Source organism: Microcaecilia unicolor, chromosome 10, assembly GCF_901765095.1.
Source record: "Microcaecilia unicolor chromosome 10, aMicUni1.1, whole genome shotgun sequence".
NCBI lineage: Eukaryota > Metazoa > Chordata > Amphibia > Gymnophiona > Siphonopidae > Microcaecilia > Microcaecilia unicolor.
In genome coordinates this window covers 184,889,761-184,908,141 of record NC_044040.1, presented here as the reverse complement: position 1 = coordinate 184,908,141, position 18,381 = coordinate 184,889,761, and the positions used below count along the sequence as shown (strand labels likewise).

The following is an 18,381-nucleotide window of genomic DNA, read 5'->3' as shown; positions in this document are numbered from 1 at the left end:
GGAACCACAGTTATAATCCAACTCTCCGAGACAGGTTCCCACTTATTCAATTTATACAAAACCACAGTTCATAATCACTTATTTTGTTTATCAATTCTAATGGTGACCTCAGTGGTGCTCATGACTAATACAAGAGAATAGCAATGGATCCAGCACCCACCTCTTCATCGGCTCACCCGATTACCATACATCAAAAATATCTTGCACACTATTTTAACTCCTTCAAGTAATAAGTACTTATCTTTTATGTGTGTCAGACTGGGGATTAAAAATGTCCGACATGCATGTTTCGCCCGTAAATGGGCTGTCTCAAGGACTCTTCCGCTAAGCCGTCATGAGCGTCAGCTTTGCTATAGCCTTTGTGGGATAAACCCTTTCGCAAGGGCTTAGGGGGAGAGTCCTTGAGAAAGCCCATTTATGGGTGAAACATGCATTTCCTTAGCGTCCCTCTGGACCGGACCAGGATTGGACTGTTGGGGTTGTGCCCGCCTACCAGCAGGTGGAGACTGAGAAAAACTCTGACTCTAGAGAGCCAATAGGAGCCCTGGCCATGTGACCTTAGCCTCAGTATTTTCTCAGTCTCTCAGCAGGTAGGAAGTGAGCCCATTAGTCTCTCTCTCTCTCTCTCTTTTTCACTATAAGATATTACAGATATATTTATAAAACTTCTTCTGTGCCTGGAATCATAATTAGAGGCTTGACAGGGTTTCTTTTCTTTCTTTGACAGCCTCTGGGGTGTTAAACTCGGGTGTCTCGAGTCCACCCCCCTTCCTCCCCATCTCCCTGGCTTAGCAGGGAAGGGCCGTCCCTTTCTCTGGAAAGGTGTACCGTCTTTGGGAGAGGCAGCCACTTTTAATAGGCAGCTGTTTTTAAAGAATTAAATCAAGTAAAAGAAAATTAAAAGAATTAATTCAAATGAAAGGAATTGAAAGGAAGTAGTTTTTGCTTTCCCCAGGCTTATAACGAGCAGGTACCTCTTCTGTCTTATTCTGTTTGAAGAGTCTTTATTTTCTTTTCTGGCGGAGCTATTTAAAAAAAAAAAAGTGAAAAGTCAGCGTCTGTGACTTTAATCGGCGTTTTTTTGTTATCTTCATTATTTTTCCTCTGCTATCCGGCGTTGTTAGCGGCGGTAGTTAAAAAAAAAAAAAAAAAAGAGGCGCGAACTGTTAAGTGCGTGCTCGCTCTTGGACGGGTCTGTATAGCTTGGGAGCTGTATTGACGGTTCCTGTTCGGGCCAGAGGCTAAACCATGTTTTGTGCGGCATCGGAGGCTATCTGTTTTTCGGCGGCACGGATTTCCTGCTTCTTCGTCGGTACAGTCCACGGCCAATCCAGACCATGAGCACCTGGCTAGCTTCCTAAACGTACAAACATTCTATACATGTTATTCCTGGAACTGTGTAGTGTTTTATGGACTTCTATATGTATCTAACAGATGAAAGGTACTAACAAGTGTCTACTGTTAATTTATTCCCGTTTTCACTAATTGGGGGTTTACGACAAGAGTGTCAGGTGATCTTCTTGCAGAGGCAACAGCTACAGATGATTCTTTCTCTCTCATTTTAATTGCGCTCTGAGATATGTTTTCTTCATGTTGGGTAACTGCAGCGGCTGTCAGTTTATTTGCACCTTCAGTCTAGTTTGCAGCAGGGATTTAGGTACCTTCTTCTTCTGCATAGTATTTAACTGTATTCTTGTTTTTACCTATTTAGCTTCTAGTGATCAGGTACTTTCTCACTGACAGGCTTTACATACTTCCAATCTGTTGCTAGGTCAGCAATAGTCTACAATATCGGGAGTATTGTACTTCAGGATTTCGGTTTCCACTTTCTCAGCTGAGGTAGATTCATTGCAGTTTTTTGTTTACAGGCGGCTCTGCTTCTACCTTTGCCATCTTTCTTTCAGTCGTTTTTTTTTTTGTTTTTCTCGAGTCTCTCTGTCCTTTGCGCTGCACTGATAGTGCAGTAGGGGGACATTATATAGCCGCCACTTGGTAGGGGACAATGTTCAGCGTCGCTTGGACTTTTCAGCTTTTTTGCTTTGTAGTTATTCTATTTAGTTTATTGGCGGTTCTTGGATCAAGCTTTTGGCTTCGTATTCATCCTAGTTTGGGTGTTTTCAGGGACTCTACCGCATTCTCAATGTCTGTCCCTCCCGTAAGATTACTGCTTTGGTACTTCCCAACAGTCCAATCCTGGTCCGGTCCGGAGGGACGCTAAGGAAGGAGAAATTAGATCTTACCTGCTAATTTTCTTTCCTTTAGTCCCTCCGGACCGGACCAGGCCCCTCCCATGTTCTATCAACTCTTTAGATTCTTTTATTAAGTTTGGAAGTGGAATGTTTCAAAAAAACAAACAAACAGATGATACTGTATATATATATTAAAAAAAAAAAAAGACTTTGCGTGGTCCATACCTCTTCTCTGGTGGTTGCTGGTGAGCTCGGTTGCTGGAATATATATAAAACCTTAATGGGTCATACCACTTCTTTGATGAGAGTTGCTGGTGAGCTCAGTTGCTGGAATAGATATAAAGCCTTAAATATGTTATACCACTTCTCTGTTGAGAGTTGCTGGTGAGCTCAGTTGATGGAATATATATGAAACCTTAAGTGAGTGATACTACTTCTCTGGTGAGAGATGCTGGTGAGCTCTAATATGAATGGGCCATGCCACTTCTCTGGTGAGAGTTGCTGGCGAGCTCTAATACAAATGGGCCATACCACTTCTCTGGTGAGAGTTGCTGGTGAGCTCTAGTACTCGGTTTTGCCGAGGAATTTGTGGCTGCTAGGATTCCATACGGCACAGAAGTTCTTTCTTTCTTTCCTGCTTTGTTATTCAAATACTGATGCTAAGGTCACGTGGCCAGGGCTCCTATTGGCTCTCTAGAGTCAGAGTTTTTCTCAGTCTCCACCTGCTGGTAGGCGGGCACAACCCCAACAGTCCAATCCTGGTCCGGTCCGGAGGGACTAAAGGAAAGAAAATTAGCAGGTAAGATCTAATTTCTCCTTCGGACGTTTTTAACCCCCCAGTCTGACACACATAAAAGATAAGTACTTATTACTTGAAGGAGTTAAAATAGTGTGCAAGATATTTTTGATGTATGGTAATCGGGTGAGCCGATGAAGAGGTGGGTGCTGGATCCATTGCTATTCTCTTGTATTAGTCATGAGCACCACTGAGGTCACCATTAGAACTGATAAATGATATAAGTGATTATGAACTGTGGTTTTGTACAAATTGAATAAGTGGGAACCTGTCTCAGAGAGTTGGATTGTAAAATTAAAGCATTTTCAGTCATTTACTATAAGTGAAGACTTTGGGGTCCTTTAACTAAGATGCGCTAACTGATAAGACGCCCATAGGAATAATCTTATCATTTAGCTCATGCTAAATCCATTAGCACACCTTAGTACAAGGACCCCTTTATCTTTGGAGATGTGCAAGCCAAATTTTTTAATTTTGTTTAGCTTCATGTGTCCTGTCATTTATGGGAATTTTGTAAATTTTGGGGATTTTTGTTTTTGTCATTTCAGGTTTAAAATGATATGAAATGAAAGAGGAAATATTTTTGGCATTTACTGTCTTTTCAAATGAGTGCACAAGACTAGAAAACACACGTCTGTGGTTTATAGCTTATGCAAATGTTATATAAAAATGTCCCTAAGAAATGGATGTAAATCTCTACAATTATTATTCAGGGTTTTTTTTTTTCCTTGTGGTTTTGTTCCTTAAATAGTCGTCACTTAATTATATTTCTCCCCTTTCTTTCTACATTTTCTTTTTAATTGACAGACAACTAAGTTTAAAAAGGCTGTTGATATTCCAGAGGAATTTATACTAAAGAATGTTAAGCTTCGAGGGAGATTACTTCATGTAACCGAGGAAGGACTAGAAGTGGAACATATACCTATTAGTCTTCCTTTTATGTCATCATGGCAAAGAAGATGTAAGTAAAAATGAAAGTAAATTGATTTATATAGTGTTACAAGGTATGCATTGTGCTATATTTATCTGTTCTGCAGATGCATATATAGATTATAAGCACCATATCTGTATCTAGCCAGGAAAGACATGCATGAACACTCACATAGTAGGTTCTGTGGGCCTTTGTTACCTAGAAAATAGTTAATGATCATATCCAGAAAGAATGCTACATCATATTTAAAAAGGGTTTCAGGGGTGATCCGGGAAATTTACAGACCGGTAAGCCCGACGTCAGTGCTGGGCAAAATAGTGGAAACTATTATAAAGAACAAACTTACAGAACACATAGACAAACATGATTTAATGGGAAAGAGTCAGCATGGGTTCAGCCAAGGGAAATCTTACCTCACCAATTTGCTTCAGTTCTTTGAAGGTGTGAATAAACATGTGGATAATAGATAAAGGTGAGCAGGTTGATGTAGCGTATCTAGGTTTTCAGAAAGCTTTTGATAAAGTTCCTCATGAGAGACTTCTGAGAAAATTAAAGAGTCATGGGATAGAAGGCAAATTTCTGGTGTGAATTAAGAATTGGTTATTGGACAGAAAACAGAGGATAGGGTTAAATGGTCATTTCTCTCAGTGGAGGAGAGTGAATAGTGGAGTGCCGCAGGGACCAGTGCTATATTATCATTTATAAATGATACGGAAATTGGAACGACGAGTGAGGTGATTAAATTTGCAGTGACGCAAAACTATTCAAAGTTGTTAAAATACATGCAGACTGTGAAATATTGTAGGAAGACCTTAGAAAATTGTTAGACTGGGCTCTCAAATGACAGATGACATTAAACGTGGACAAAAGCAATGTGATGCACATTGGAAAGAATAATCAAATTGTAGTTACCTGATGCTAGGGTCCACCTTGGGGGTCAGCACTCAAGAAAGATCTAGGTGTCGTTGTAGATAATACATTGAAATCTTCTGCTCAGTGTACGGTGGCAGCCAAAAAAGCAAACAGGATGCTAGGAATTATTAGGAAAGGGATGGTGAATAAGACCGAAAATACTAAAATGCCTCTGTATCGTTCCACTTTTGAGTATTGCATTCAGTTCTGGTCGCCATATCTCAAGAAAGATATAGCGGAATTAGAAAAGATTCAAAGAAGAGCATCCAAAATGATAAAGAGGATAGAACGCCTCTCATATGAGGAAAGGCTAAAGAGGTTAGGGCTCTTCAGCTTGGAAAAGAGACGGATGAGGGGAGATATGATTGAGGTCTACGAAATCCTTAGTGGTGTAAAATGAGTAGAAGTAAATCAATTTTTTTACTCATTCTTAAAGTACAAAGACTAAGAGACACTCAGGGAAGTTACATGGAAGTAAAACAAATAAGAGGAAATATTTTTTCACTCAATGAATAGTTAAGATCGGTAACTCTTTGCCAGAGGATGTGGTAACAGCAAGGAGCATGTTTGGGTTTAAAAAAGGTTTGGACAAGTTCCTGGAGGAAACGTCCGTAGTCTACTAATGAGACGGACATGGGGAAGCAACTGCTTGCCCTGGGATTTGTAGCATGGAATGTTGCCATGATTTGGGTTTCTGCCAGGTACTTATGACCTGGCTTGGTCACTTTTGGAACCAGGATACTGGGCTAGATGGACCATTAGTCTGACTCATTGTGGCTACTCTTATGTTCTTATGTTATTTTTGAAAATGTTGTGTTGGTTATAAAATTGAATCATTCTAACTGGCAAAAATATTACCTTATCAGTTGTTGTAGCTAAATCCTTAAATAATACTGTGTGTGCAAAAAGCTGCAACTAGAATTATTTTGTTTGGGCTGCTTTGCTGTCTTGGGCTATAGAGCTGTGGAGCAAGACACTCATGTTAGTTACCTCTTCCTTTGTGGCTGGCAGGGTTCAGGTGTGTTTATAAAAGCTTTGCCCTGTTTCTCATGAAGTGAGGAAGCACAGCTAGCCTAAGTCCTGCAAACTATGGGCTCCTTTTACTAAGCGGCAGTAAGCCCAATGCTGGTTTACTGCTCACTATACAGGAAGTACCGCCGGGCTACCTCAGCAGCCCGTCGGAACTTCCCACCCCTAGCATGTCATTCCCAGCTCTACAAAAATTTGTTTATTTATTTTTGTAGCGCCAGAGTGTACCGCCGAGTTAATGTGGGAGCCCTTACTACCACCTCATTGGGTGGCGGTAAGGGCTCTCCCCCCCACCCTTTGAAACAGCTGTGCAGCAAGTGCTTTACTTGCCACATGACCATTTCCTGCAGGAAGTTGAGACTTCCCTTTTACAATCTGCAGTTAAAAGGGGGCCTCGGTGCACGTGTAAAACACACGCTGACACCAGTACCGGCCCCCTTTTGAAGCAGTTTGGTAAAAGGGGCCCCAAGGGAGTAGCACTACATATAAGCCTTTTAGAAGATTTACATTTAACCCATCTAGCCAGCAGAGACACACATGTTGCTCTGGCTTGCTCTCTGCAGGGGGGAGATCTAATAGAGACTGAAAAATGAGGGAAAAATAATTGTATTGTTTGTTTACAGACCAACTTTTTCATTATTGATTGACTAAAATTATGTAAATACTAGAATAAAAGGCCCGTTTCTGAAACCAATGAAACGGGCGCTAGCAAGGTATTGCGTTTCTGCAATTAAATGTTTTGAAAGGGATTGTTAGGCTAAATGTGTTCTCACCCTCCGAGTTGCAGGGATGTTCCCTCCCTCCCTCCGAGTTGCAGGGCCGTTCCCTCCCTCCCTCCGAGTTGCAGGGCCGTGTCCCCCCTCCCTGCCTCCTTCCGTCCAAGTTCCAGTGTCCTCCTCCCTCCCTCCCTTCTCTCCAAGTTCCAGGGTCCCCCCTTCCCTCCAAGTTCCAGGGTCCCCCCTCTTCCTCCCTCCCTCCCTCCCTCGCAGTTCCAGGGTCCCCCCTCCCTCCGATTTCCAAGGTCCTCCCGGCCTCCCTCCGAGTTGCAGCAGCTGCTGATATTCCTTACTTTTTTCATGGCCGTCGTTCTCATAGGTCCGTGATGCGTGTGACGTTACGTTTCGTGGCGTAGCGACGGGTGAGCGATGCGATTCGGTGAGTGTCAGTGCTCTGCCCTCTACATCATCATGTTGTGACTCGAGGGCGGGGCAGACACTCATGAGCAAAAAGTGATCTACACAACTACATCTTCGGTTTCAGGCTTCCTTCCGGGTTCATTAGAACGTTGGAGGTGCATTTTATATAGAGAGATACCTGGTGGTAAAACAGAATTTCATATGTGGAAAAGCCTTTTTTTCAGAGGACCATAGTACAATTTGCATGTTAGAATAGCAGTAGGAAATCAGACACAATTGATATCCGGTCCATTATCGTATGAACAGCAGTATCTAAGTCCTAAATAGTTGTTTGGGTGAAAACATAATAACTTGATCTCAAATACATCGCAAATCTGTACGGTATATCTACTTATCTATCTATAGATAACAGTATCTATCTGTATATACACACATACATACATATATATATATATATCTCCAAGAAAAACTCTTGTAACAGAAACAGCAAGGCATTAACATCAGTTAGAAAAATACAGGAAATTAAATATTAAAGACATACCCCAAATGCCCTACTCAGTCCACCACATGGAGAAGAGGCAAAACCCAATATAAAGAAAAAAAAAATTAAACAAACAGGAGTCTTGTTTCTTTTTTAAGAGTATGTTTGTTAGATCAGGCACTATGTTTTTTTTTTATTAAGTATGGAGCCCTTTTACTAAGCTACTGCAAAAAGTGACCTGTGGCAGTGCGAGCACATCTTTTGGCTTGGGCTAGTTTTTGCTGCATCCTGGAAAAAGGGCCTTGTTTAACCCTTTAGTGTCCAATGTTCCCATCAATCTGTTCCCATATGGCTTATGGGAACATTGGACTCTAAAATTAAGGGGCCGGAAAATGGACATGCAGCAAAATAAAAACCAGCGTGCACCCATTTTCGGCTTGAGACCTTACTGCCACGTATTGACTTAGTGGTAAGGTTTTACATGCTACCCGGGCGTTAGGCGTGCAGCACACATTTACTGCTGGGTAAGCACCACGCGGTAGAAAATAGAAAATAATTTCTACGTGTTTTTGGCGTGCGCCAATTCAGAATACTACCCAGGGCACGCAGTAGCCAGACAGTAATTCTGATTTGGCGCATGCTGGACGTGCGTAGGCCTTACACACCTTTGTAAAAGGTCCCCTATGTTTGTTAGATCAGGCAGTATGTTTGATTGGAATTGTTGTGCCAAAATAATTTCTTCAAAAAGTTTTTATTTAAAAAATTATTTTTCAAAAGACTATTAGGGAGAAAAAGGCCTGATCAGGGCCAAAAAAAAGAACTCTATAAATTTGTACCTCACACTTGATGGTTTCCAATTTTCTAATATATTGCGCAGAGGTTTCAAAAAACAGTGAATTCTACAATGAATACTCACATCTGTTCAATGGGAAAAATTAAAGAAATTTGTACATTTTTTTTAAAGAAAATTGATTTTGAAACTACGGTAGATGAGTTGTAGTTTCAGTGATTGTATAATGACCCTAGTATGCTTATGTCATTACAAGGTAAGCGTGGGTTTCTGAGGATTCTGCTCTCTTATACTATAGTTTGTAAAGTTTTAGCTTGGTTTGTTGAATTGAGTACTTCTACGCTGTGGGGTTCCATTTGTAACATTTTTTTTTATGGTGGTTGGGGTAATTGAAATCACCTGTTACAGTAGAAGTATAGAAATCTGGACCTTTTAAAATTGCCTGCCAACCACCTGAGAATCTGGACGGCCATCCAATAATCTGGTCTTCCGGCCCCCCCGTACAGCTTTTCTCCCTCCGTTCTGAGCCCTGCGCTTGCTTCTCGCACTCTCCCAGGCTCTGTGTTATTAGCTTACCAAGTTTGCTAGCTTCCCTAGGGCTCCTTTTACTAAGCTGTGGTAAACGCTAGCGTGTGCGTAAACCACACACTAACATTTTTAAAAGTTTTTCTCGAGGGGGTGTGTCTAGGGGCAGAGAGTGAGCATGATAGCATGAATCAGCGCAGCTACAAGACTGCGATAACTGATTATTATGGAATTGTCATGCGAGCCTGTACTGTCTTCAGAATAAGTGGTGATAAGGGCTTGTGCACTAGTTTTACTAATGGCCACATTAGCACATGGCAAAATGCAAAATAGGCCATTTTCCGGCTGTGGGGTAAAAACAGCCTTAGTGTGCGGGAAAAATCCACGTAAGGACACGCTGAGGCCACTTTGTATCTTAGTTTTGTAAAAGGACCCCCTAATTTCTGCTAACATTTCAACATCAATATGTAAAAGGCCTTCTTATTTTGTAATCTTTTCTTTATCTGCTACTAATCCAGTTCTTCAGGTATATTCCCTTACCCTTCAATTGTTCGGTCTGTCTGCCTGCCTGCCTTATCTAGATTGTAAGCTCTTTGAGCAGGGACTGTCTTTTTTGTGCATGGTGTACAGCGCTGCGTATGCCTTGCAGCGCTATAGAAATGATAAGTAGTAGTAGTATATTCCCTGTTTTTACCACCACATCTTTCCCCTTTCCTCTACCTATTTCTAACAACTATTGCACTGAAAGATTTTGGACAGGAACCACAGACGTACCACAGTCCCTTTTGGAGCCTGGTATATTTGTACTCTGTCCAGCCACCAGTTATGACTTTTGTGCAACGGTCAATATTTTTCCACGATGCTCATGCATCATCTGAAAAGTGTTTTTCATAGTTGCGCTGCTTATTGAGAGATTGGAAACATTAGTTCAAAGAAAACCAAGAAGGTTAACAAATGTTTAAACATGCAGGGCTGGCAAAATCAGGAAGACAGACTGTCTTTAGATGCACAACTTAATTACATACCAAGCTAAATAAGATCAAATGATTACATTGTGGATCTAAAAAAATTACCATCTTCCTCTCTAAATTGATGCTTTAGATGCTTTTGTTAATTATGACATTTTTCCTATTTTTGCTAATATACTAGTGTATTGAACCAAAAAAATTAACTTGAAAGTAGTTGTTCAGGACCTGAAAGTAGGCTTAGTATCTCCTCCAGCTATCAGACTAGTAAAACAGTTCAAGTCCTCCTGCTTATAATTAGAGCCAGCTTCTCTCTTCACAGTCACTTTTCTAAGGAAGTACAAAACATAAGGTTCTGTGCAGATTCATTGAGTCTTATTCAATAGATATTCTCCATAGGCACAGAATAGGAAGGTTCTTTTGAATAACGCCATTGTTTCTTCACTATGTTTGCTTCCTCACAATATATTTAATCCCTCATTTTTTTGGAGATTTTATTAATATAGTACTGATTGGCAAGTATTGCTGTAGTCCAAGGTGGTAATGGGATTGGAATAGCTGTAATTGTAGAAAGAAGAGAAGTTCACATTATTCATTAGTACCATATTTGCCTGGGTTTCCTACTCCTTATCCTTTCCACTTTGCGGTTTCCACAGTTTGCTCTCAGTAGCTGGCATGCTACTCGGGAGTTCCGTCTGGTTCCCATTTTGGATTCTTTCCTGAGCTCTAGGGGCCAAAACATCCTGACTGTCTGAGGATGCAGATCAAGCTATCTTGGGCGATTTCCTTGTGTGTTTCTAGATGGGGTCCCATGTCAGCGCAGGTACTGGACGGCGGCGGGGGACAGTTTTCGCCGAGAAGGGGGGTCGACTGGGTCGCGGAAAGGGGGGGTGAAAACGGAGGGACGGCAGAGTCTGGAACAGCGAGGGAGGGAGGGAGGGTGGGGGTTGGCCTTGCTAGCGCCCGTTTCCTTCCCTTTTAAACCGGCATTTTTTACTAGTTTGAAATAATGTGGAATATAAGTTTTTACACTAAAAGTCCCCTACTAATAGTCTTCCAAGAAACCATCTTGCAAGTAGCAGTTCCATTACTGACTTGGTACTTGAGTATAGGGGACTACCTTTGCGATGTGTTTAAATCACAATTTTTGAGCAGTGTGGTTCCTCTAAAGATGTCATCACTGGTTATTGTTTTGGTGGCAAGCTTTGAAATAAAGGAAAATCCCTCTTTTTATTTAGTGCAATCTAATGGCAAGTTGCTGGTTAGACTAGCCGGAGTGGAACTGACCCAGAATGGCAAGCTCTGGTTACATGAATATCTGAAACCCTCAGAAATGCTGTGGTTCCAACTTCTTAGAAGAGATGATTCAGTACTTGACTGCTTCATTTTAGTGAACCGGGTAAGTGTTGTAAAGACATCTTTGTTTTTGTATTTCTGTGAGCTGAGTTTGTCAGAGTGGCCATTATAATTGTTAATTCATCATTTAGAACAGTTGGGCTTATACTTCTTGCAGTTACATTTTTCTGTACTTTATTGCATATTTTCTCCACCGGAAAAGTACTTTCTCCATGGGCAAGCAGATAAATCAGTCACACACATGGGTGACATCACCCTTACAGGTAGGTAACTTACTTTGAGTTACTTTAGAACTATTAATTTATTGCAATTGTATTGTTTTACTATATAAGAAAGGTATTCCTTAATTATTATGTATTTCCACTTATTGAAGGACTGGTTTTGTTACTTTGAAATAGTTTGGCTAGGTGTATGTGTAGAAACAAGTCAAGCTAAAAACAATTAAGGTGATGCCTTTTTTGGAATAACTTAATTAATTTAGAGGGACATTTTCGATATGACATCTAAATCTGATTTTGGACGTTTTGCTGAAAATATCCAAAAATCAAGTGACGAACATAGCAATTTTTGAACCAGAAAAACTTCTCTTTTTTTTGTTTCACAAAAGGCCATTTGCTAGATGTTTTGTAGACGTTTTCCCCCGATTCTATATAGCACACCTGACGTTCCATGCTGAAATCCAGGCGTGTTCTAAAACAGCGTTCATAACTTGGCTTAACAAGCTAACTCGCTAAGCATATTCTGTAATGCAGTATGCCTAACTTCTAACGCATGCAGGCAAATAGGGGCATGGTTATGGATGGGGAAATGGGCGTTTTGTGGGGATTCCAAAATTTAAGCGCATTGTTATAGAATATGGCCCTCTGTTGCTAAATCTATGCACCAGGATTTACGGTGTATTCTATATATCATGCCTAAATCTAGGTGCTGTTTATAGATTGTGCTTAGGCGGAAATGTTTTCTGCACAGATTTTTTAAGCTCCATATATAGAATCTGGCTCTTTGTGCTCAGTGTGTTTTATTTTTTTGGGGAAAAAACAACATACAGGGGAAAAACATACAAAAACAAACAGTTGGAATGTCTGGGGGGGCCAGTATTCTTAGTAGACTGACACCACAGACATCCCAGCAGAGCAGTGGGGCACTGCAGTAGACTTCACATAAAAGGTCTCAGGTACACATCTTACTGCCCTTATATTTTATGGGTAGCCCTCCAAAACCCACCAAAAACCTTCTGTACCTAACTGTACACCATTACAATAGCCCTTATGTCTGCAGTTGTCACCTATATGTGGGTACAGTAGGTTTTTGGTGGATTTTGGAGGTCTCACACTTTCCACCACAAGTGTAACAATTGGCGTGGGATATGGGCCTGGCTCCCCTTCTCTACAGTGCACTGCACCGACACTAGGCTATTCCAGGGACCTGCTTGCTGCTGTAATAGGAATGGCCATCCTATCTGAAGCTGTCATAGATCCTGGTATGTGCTGTTTCATTCACATCTTTGGGAGGTGGAAGGGGGGTTAGTGCCCACTGTGGGAATAAGGGGGGTTCATGCCTTAATCCCTCCAGTGATGAGTTTGTCATTTAGGGCACCTTTTTATGACTTAGTCATGATTGAAACAAGTCTAGACCAAAATGTCTAACTTTTAGCTTTGTTCCATTATGGTAGAAAAACATGCACATTTTGGGAACACCAGATCCCGCCCCTAACATGCCCCCTTGTGATTTGGACATACTGTAGACAAAATGCATAGAAAAACATCTTAAAAATGGGTTCCGAAAATAGCGTTTTGGACTAAAAAGTTCATCTGCTGTTTTGTGCCACTTTTTGGACGTTTTTCAGTTTTGAAAAAATTAGGCCATGCAGTAATTTTCAGAAGCTAGCATTCCCTCAGCTCAAAACAGAATGACAAGGTCAGGGCAAACAATTACATTGCTTTTGCTATACAAATTAATCATGGAATACATTACAATGATGTGAAGGGGAAAGAAAAGGAGCGAGGGGCTGACGTGTTAGAAAGGTAAAGTGGCTGGCAGTGAGTTTAAAACCCTGTTCAATCTTTGTTACAGTTGAAGTGTTGATTATTTTAACTTCAAAAGGTCTGTGATCCTGGACTGCAGGGGAGGACTAACCATTTTGGCAACTGGGCAGTGCCCAGGGGCCCAGAGGCTCTGCCTGGTTGCCCGCTGCCAGCGCACATTACAGCCCTCTCTAGTCCTACTTTTGAAGGGCCCTGGTGGTCTAGTGGCTTCTGTGGAGGCAGGAAAGAATCAAACTTTTTTCCTGCCCACCGCCACTACTTTGCCTGGTGGTGCTGCCGTGTTTTAAAAATGGCTGCAGAGACTGCTGAGACCCCTGAGACTACCGTGGTAAGTCTCGGCAGCCATATTGAAAACACGGCGGAGTGGGGTTCTTTCCTGCCTCCCCAAGAAGACACTGGTCCACTAGGACCCTTCAAGGTAGGACCAGGGCAAGCCTACTTTGGCTCAGGGTGTATGGGAGGGGAGCGGCGTTAGGGGAGGGGGCCCAATGACCTTTACAGCCCAGGGGCCCCAATTACTTTTACAGCCCGGGGACCCCGACTACTGTCAGTCCACCCCTGCTAGACTGTTTTGAATTTCACTTTTAGTATCCTGATTATAAAGTCATTGAAGTAGTGATCTGGTCTGAAAAAAATATTCCCTCAAGGAGGAGTTGGCTTGTTTTTTTTTATTTGTAATGTTTGCCCATAAGTTTATTCTTGTCTTTAACTTCAGGCCTGTTTTGCTAGTGTTGCATGCTTTTTCACATTTTCTACATTGAATAATATATTACATTAGTTGCAATGTTATCTTCTCAATTTTCAATGTTCCCTTGTGGTCAGAGCTAAAATATTGCAGGCAAATAAAGGGATTTCACAAGTTTCAAGGCTAAGGGTGGTAATTAAGTTGTGTTAGGGCACTAACCTGCATTATGTGCCCCTTAACATGTGTCTAAAGGGCTCCAACACTGCTTTTGGTGCCCTAGTGCATCGTTATTTTGATTACCCTGTGGTACATTGTAATGAGATGCAAATATATGTAAAGCCATGCATTACTATGTAAATACTGTATTGCATCATGTGGTGTACACTGAGTGCACTGCATTGTAGCCGGTAAAATAACTAGCTAAAAGTTGGTGTTATTTTTCAGCCTGGGAGCAATGGACCACCAAGCTGTGGTCTGATGCTTCTGGGCTGCATCTTAAAGGGGTCAGCAACCTTACAAAAAATTGTGGCCAAAGCACCCCTTCCCGCACCATAAACCCCCTCTCAGGCCTATCTTTGAAATTCCTTGGTACTAGTGGTCCTTTATACGAGTGGGCTGGGCTGGGCAGGAGTGATCCTCAGTCGTTCTTGCCAGTGCTGCGATCCAAAATAGCACTGGCGACCCTAGTGGCCATCTCACAGTACTGCCACAAGGAGTCATGGTCTTAAATGTTTTGGAAAAGCATAATAAAACACACACACCTACTCACACTATGGTATAGCCTAGGAGCATCCCAAGCCAGAATTGTGCTTTGTGAGATGCCCTTTAATGCCCTGCCTCACCCATAACAACAAAAGAGTTGCCCTGCTGGGTCAGACCAAGAGTCCATCTAATCCAGTATATCCTGTTTCCAACAGTGGCCAGTCCAGGTTACAAGTACCTGGCACAGTTCTACCCACTGCACCACAGCCACTGCAGTGGAGACAGTGGATGGGGAGATTTTTGTACCCTATCTCCTTTGTGCCTTGTGTGGTCACACCAGCTGCATAGCCTTCAAGATGGCCCTGGTATAGTTCTTATATATTTTGTGACTCTGTAAGCTCAAAGTATATAAAGACTGCCTAGACACCAATTACAGATTAAAGTGGAAGAGTTATTACACACTTTAACGACTACTAGGAAGATGACTGGATAAAGCTATAGAACAATTCAAGCCACTACTAAAATATAAAAAAATCCCTTATACAAATATGTGAGGCTGAAAAACAACAACAACAAAGAAAGGACGTTTCATTTCCTGTGAGGCAGACTAGGAAAGCCTTGCAGCACAGAACACTGGCTAAAGGGAATGCCTAGAAATACAGTAAGTAGTAAGCTATCAAAGCTGAAAATTTCTGAGCAATGCTGTAAAAAAACTCTTAGGGGTCGTTTTACTAAGCTGCGTGATGCAGCAGTTTGTTTACTTAGAGAAGGCTGTGGAGTCTGAAGCAATTTCGGTTGGAGTCAGAGTGGATAATATAATAGAAAAAGTATTATCAATGGGCACTGATGTTCTTTAAGAAAGGAGCCTTTGTAGTCCTAAAAGCCTACCTCTCTAGACTAATAATGACTTCATTTAGTTGGCAAAAATAGTTCTTCCCATATCATTTTTCAGGTGTACAAAATATGAATCTTCACATGTTATTTATTAGCTGCTTTAATCCACCATACATTGATTCCTTTATCAAGTACTATTTCCTCTGAAAATCCAAAATCACTAGAGGATAATTGACAATAAAAATAGAGCTTTCACTCAGGTTTGTTTTTACCCTGTGTTGCAGTACCAACATAGCAGTGCTGCATACGTCTAGTAGTAGTAGTAACTGTTTTTGTCATGTTTCAATGCTCAAATTGTAGCATTCATTCACATCTTCAAATGTGTTGCTTTATTTGTAGGGCAGATTTTTCAGTGTGTGCCTAAATGAAGAGGTTTTGAGACAAGGACTCGGCAGAGCAATTGCTATTGAAGGGCTGCCTCAAGATTCTAAACGACACTGGAAATTTCAGACAAGACTCCTTCAGGCAGAGCTGAAAGCTCAGAAGAAAGGAAGAGGATTATGGAAAGAAGCAAGTGTTCTGGAAAAACTGACCAAAAGTATAAGCACCAATACTGCGGTACAACAGCTAAAACGATTTATAAAGTGGATGGCAAATCCTTTTAAAAACTGAAGTGCTATACTGTCTGGATTTGAGTTGTAAAAAAAAATTGCATAAAAGTCAAAACTGAAGTACATACTTTGAGACAGAAGCTGTCTACTTACCATGCACAGAAAGGACTGTAGATATCAGCTTCTGATCTCCAACACGCGGCCCCAGAACTCCTCTGTTGCAGCCCTCAGACAGGAGAAATGGTGTACACCCCTCTGCGGTCCGCGTCCTCTCTCAGCTCTGTCTACCTGCCCATCTTGGCCCTCCGCACGCATGCTGCTTCTCTTACCTGCCTGAAGTCTCTCTAGCGTCCCACCCAGAAACAGGACCTTATGTCAGAGGAGGAAGGATGCTACAGAGAGAAGCAGCATTCCTTCAGAGGCAGTTGCTCAGCACTGTACTGAACAGTGCTGGAGAAATACTGCCAAATTGGTGCAGAAGAATAACTCCCTAATGCACAATGCTAATGAGATGCAAATATAGGTGCGCTCATAGCTTTGAGCATTAGGGAGTTTGGCGGGAGGACAGTATCTGGTGCATGGGGGAGGGAGGAGCCCAGGATAGGGGGCTGTAAATGTTTGCCAATGGACCAATATAGTGTTAGTCTGGAGCTGCTGATGTCAGCAGTAGTGGCTATCTATAGTATCCCTTAGCTTTGTCAGGTCTCTCTGTAGGTCAGCCAGTGTATAGATGCATCAGACTGAAACTAGCTTACACACTGGAAGACAGTTAAACCCACCTGGTTGGAAGTCAGACTGTTATTTTATTATAAGCTTGGCCTTGAGCACAGCCAGCTGAAACTGGCTAACAGTGTTGTGTCCTTAACAACAGCTGGACCATGCTACAGGTTAATAACATTTTATATTAACTGTAGACAGAAGTTCCAATGAAAATCCACACTACCAAGATGTTGTAAAGGATGTCATTCATCACTTTATTCAGCATGATGTGGATGCTGTGTTTATTGCAAAAACAAATGTTCATGGATAAAATGCTGTGAGGGAGTGTATAGGAAGTTGCCAGTCTCCCTTAATAACACTTCCTCACTGGATCACTTTAAGAGGTTAGAGAAGTGTATAGAACAAAGGGGTGGTTCAACCATTCAACCAGGCACAGCTAGCTTGCTGAGCCTGGAGGGTGGTACCCAGACTGAGTTAAAATCCCCAGAGGGGGAATAGAACAATGAGGCAGGGTCCTCTAGGGGGTTCCCAGGAAGATCTGCAGTGTCTGAAGATGGGCTCCGAAGAAGAAGAAGGGACCTACTCTCCACTAATGCCAAAGGAGGAAATCATTTCCAGGAGACTTTGAACCTGTGTGGCCGGGCTGGGGGTAGGCCTGGATTAGAGAAAAGATGTCTTTAACCTGCTGTATCCTGTTTTGGGGGCTGGGCAGGAAGGTAGCCCTGGGAGGACTTTTCACTGACTTTATAAGCAACTGTATGTGTAAGACAGCCTGCCTTTGCAGTAAACAAGCTTCAGTATATGGTGATTTAAGAAATAAAGAATTCTTGTTTAAATATTTGGTCCGGCTGTTCTGTGAAGGCTCAATGTTCAACCTTCACTCACACAATTACAAATGCACTACATGAAAGATGGCACCATTAAGTAAAGAACTAAGTGGACTGATCCTGCCTCACAATCACTCGGTTCTTTACTTAATGGCTGCCATCGTAGATAAAAGATGCATCACCAGTCTTGGATTATAATGAGTTCAGTGTTTGAGGTCCATCTAGGTTGAGCAGTGCAAAATCATAATAGTTGTTATATTAAGACTTTTGTGATATCACAATAGTTCAACTCCCTCCCCCTAGTCATACATTGTCTCAACCCCCTCCCCTTCTCAGAGCATGACATCATTTATGGATGAGCACATATAAGCAATTTAGTTGTATTGCATAAATCTTTATGAGAAGATGGTTGAGAAAGTCTATCATTGTCTTATCTCACTCAATAAGTACTGACTTGCTCCTCAGGAAGTGCATACCTGGTCTTCACCTGTAAATACCAATATTGAAGATAGCATAATTAACATGTAGTGATATGAAAAGATCTATGATGAAAAAAATACTTTTAACTAAAGAACACAGAGTAGCACTGACCTCCCCCCACTCTTAATCCCACCATATAGATAAAACATGAAATAGAGAACAAAATAATTTTTCCAAGATCTCCAGCTAACTTTTAAAAGTAAGGTGCTTGAAGTTGTAAAAACAAAGTAATGTACACCACCCTTTATGATTTACATAAAACATATAAACAAATATGCCCTACAAATGCATGTTTTGTAATCCTACTGTTGTTTCCATCACTAACATAATTTAGTTCTGCAGTTCAGAAACAAACTTAGCAGGACTT

The 18,381-nt window shown here is 41.5% G+C and overlaps 1 protein-coding gene across 2 annotated transcripts in view; it reads left to right on the top strand.

Annotated features, from left to right (window-relative positions):
* Positions 1 to 17,290, top strand: part of C10H3orf33 (chromosome 10 C3orf33 homolog) — a 32,598-nt gene extending 15,308 nt beyond the window's left edge. The window contains exons 3-6 of one of the 2 annotated variants that reach the window (XM_030217033.1): positions 3,793 to 3,946; positions 10,993 to 11,153; positions 11,313 to 11,373; positions 15,776 to 15,899. In XM_030217033.1, the coding sequence (XP_030072893.1) occupies positions 3,793 to 3,946; positions 10,993 to 11,153; positions 11,313 to 11,373; positions 15,776 to 15,804 (405 nt within the window). In that variant the 3' untranslated portion in view covers positions 15,805 to 15,899. Of the gene's footprint in view, positions 1 to 3,792; positions 3,947 to 10,992; positions 11,154 to 11,312; positions 11,374 to 15,775 lie in introns of both variants that reach the window. The other variant, XM_030217032.1, reaches the window with a different exon arrangement.
* The last annotated feature ends 1,091 nt before the right edge of the window (positions 17,291 to 18,381 follow it).